At 39.3% G+C, this 2,500-nt stretch overlaps 2 protein-coding genes across 2 annotated transcripts in view; one reads left to right on the top strand and one right to left on the bottom strand.

Moving 5' to 3' along the window:
- The window catches only part of LOC132838392 (uncharacterized), a 4,237-nt gene that overhangs the window by 1,401 nt on the left and 336 nt on the right, over positions 1 to 2,500 (top strand). The window contains exons 1-2 of the mRNA XM_060858691.1: positions 1 to 1,101; positions 2,059 to 2,500. The exon at positions 1 to 1,101 is cut by the window's left edge and continues 1,401 nt beyond it; the exon at positions 2,059 to 2,500 is cut by the window's right edge and continues 336 nt beyond it. Of these exons, the coding sequence (XP_060714674.1) occupies positions 211 to 1,101; positions 2,059 to 2,361 (1,194 nt within the window). The 5' untranslated portion in view covers positions 1 to 210 and the 3' untranslated portion in view covers positions 2,362 to 2,500. The remainder of the gene's footprint in view (positions 1,102 to 2,058) is intronic.
- atrip (ATR interacting protein) overlaps positions 1,163 to 2,500 on the bottom strand; it is a 73,713-nt gene continuing 72,375 nt past the window's right edge. Inside the window, exon 15 of the transcript XR_009647626.1 lies at positions 1,163 to 1,172. The gene's annotated coding sequence lies outside the window, so the exon portion shown is untranslated. The remainder of the gene's footprint in view (positions 1,173 to 2,500) is intronic.

The raw sequence follows: 2,500 nt of genomic DNA, 5'->3' as shown, positions 1-2,500 counted from the left end.
TCTTTTACATCGGATTGTGAATCAATTGAAAATTAAATAGATGAAAAAGGATATAATCTGTTTTGGTAAATATTACCAAAGGCTTTTTGCCAAGAACACCAAATTATCAAATTTTCTATATTATTTTGTATAAAATTGTGCCTCTCATTGTCAGGTTCTTGTTTTCCTCACTGCAGGCTTACAGACTGTGTTGTGTCACTATACGATGCTATGACGATGTCAACTAGAAGCTTAGAAGAAAGTTGCAACATTCTAGATAATGAAAGTCTAGCAGATCTAAAACCGTGTCAAAAGGACACCTTTCAATCCCAACAGGATTTGGAGGATATATACAGTATAAGCTCAGGAAGTCCATGTCCAATCAAGGATAAAAAACAGGCTGAAGTGCTCTCAAACCAATCTTTGGACAAACCAGGAATCCTGGCACATCTCCAGCATACATTAGCTTTGGAGTCCATAAGAGAACTAGTAGAAATAGAAGAGAGGAGTGAAGGTCGAAGTCCAGGCGATGGAGCAGTTCGAGTTAAAGATGTGTGCAGAGAGACATGCCCATCCACCGCTATAAGATCTGCGGCATTGCCCTCAGAAGGATGTGGTGATACATTAGAAAGAATTGCTTTGAGACAAGATTCGAACACACAACTTGATTTGGTGGACCCTTCCAGCTCCATAGATGATGTCCTGGTTGGATCGTGTAATGCAGAAGATACCTCGTACATTGCGTTGATTCCTGGACACCAGGAGTGGGGTTATTCTTCTGTGTCTAATAATAAGAAGGAGGTAACAGGACATCAGTTAACCCTATCCCACACCAGTTCTGGCATTTTAGAGGTTCAGCTGAACGATCAGTTCAACATCACCCCACTGCAAGACCCTCAAGAGGAGTCCATTTGTCCCCAAACTGCTGAAAAGTTTAATACTGTCAGAGACGAGTCACAGACGGAGGAGAATAATCTCAACTTGGAGGGGGTTGATAGTGATATCTGTGAAAAGGAAGGCAGTGTGTCTAATCAGACCCTTATCGAGGTTCTTACTGCATGTGAAGCCAGAGTGGAGCAGCTTGAGGAGCTCAAATCATCTTCAATAGAGATGTCTGCACAGGTACAATGTGATATGAGAGTCTATAATATCGAACTGCGCATCATAAAAGAGAAATATACATGTGAAAATTATGGTTTAGTTATTACTTTTTAGAAAAAAAAAACCTTTAATTTACCTATTTCAAATTATTAGGTTAACTACCTTGTAATCCATCCTCTACCAGTCTGTCTACAGAAAGGGATCACCCAGAACCAGCGGCAGATCATTTCCATTTCCATTTTTAAGATGAGAGAAACACAAACCTACATTCTGCATTACCTTAAAATAAACATTATATTTACATCAAATACCAAGATTAAAATTTCAAACCAAGAACACTCACTGAAGCCCTTAACAGATAAATGTGGAACGTAAATTTAAAAAATAAATCGTTGTGCAAGTTGAATCTTGGCAGAATACATCTTTAATTTAATAAAACATCAGTGTACATAAATTGTAAGAAATATTTATATATGCAAATATATTTTGGCCCGTAAAAGGAATTTCTGCTACACTCATACCAGCGAGACATACACTACCATGTCACGGTGAAATATACTTTACAAATGTCCTTTATCTTTATAACCTGCTGTTACAAACTCCTGGTTTCTGGGTTCCTCACACCACCACCCTGTGTGTGTTGAGTTTGCATGTTCTCCTCATGCTTCAGATGTTTCCTTCAGGTACACCGGTTTCCTTATCTCGTCCGCATTGTAGATTATCATCTCTTAAATTATCTGTAGTTCGGGAGTGTGCCTGTGATTGTGCTCCCTGTCCTGGGGTCCCCTGAGATCGACTCCAGGTTTCCTGTGACCCTGTGTAGGATAAAAGGTTCAGAAAATGCATCAATGAATTAAATAGCTTCAATTTTTAACCATCTTTAACAATCTGTTCAATTCCACTCTATATAATAATTTACAAAAGTAATTTGTAGCAGTATCTTGCTGTAATTTTGTATTCAATCTTTCCATCTCTTAGTTGCAGTCTGCCAGGCTTCTGGTTGCCAGGCTGCATCAAAAAGTGGTCAACTTGGAACACGAATGTCATCTTAAAGACAAGGAGCTCCATGACCTGACAGTCAACCTTGAGAAGACGAGTGAAGCTCTCCAAACAAGAAACTCAGAAATGGCTGCTATCACTGAGGAGCTCCGCCGACTACACCTTGACCTGGAAGCGCAGAAGAAAACAGCTGCAGCTGGAAGGACAGTCAATGCCAACGGGCAGCTCACTTCAAATGCACCCCAGCGCAATAGCAGCTCCAAAGTGTGCACGTTATTTTAAGAACAAAAATAAACTTGTCTTGTAGTAAGTAAACTTACAGTATTTTGTATCCAGTGAACAAAATGATGGTTCTTAGTCCCAGAAGGGTCCATGTGATTTTTATTTCTTTTTTTAATTTGTACAAAACAAGGATCTTTTC

Source organism: Tachysurus vachellii, chromosome 22 (assembly GCF_030014155.1).
Source record: "Tachysurus vachellii isolate PV-2020 chromosome 22, HZAU_Pvac_v1, whole genome shotgun sequence".
NCBI lineage: Eukaryota > Metazoa > Chordata > Actinopteri > Siluriformes > Bagridae > Tachysurus > Tachysurus vachellii.
The sequence above is the reverse complement of the archived record's forward strand: the minus strand, read 5'-3'. Positions and strand labels throughout refer to the sequence as shown.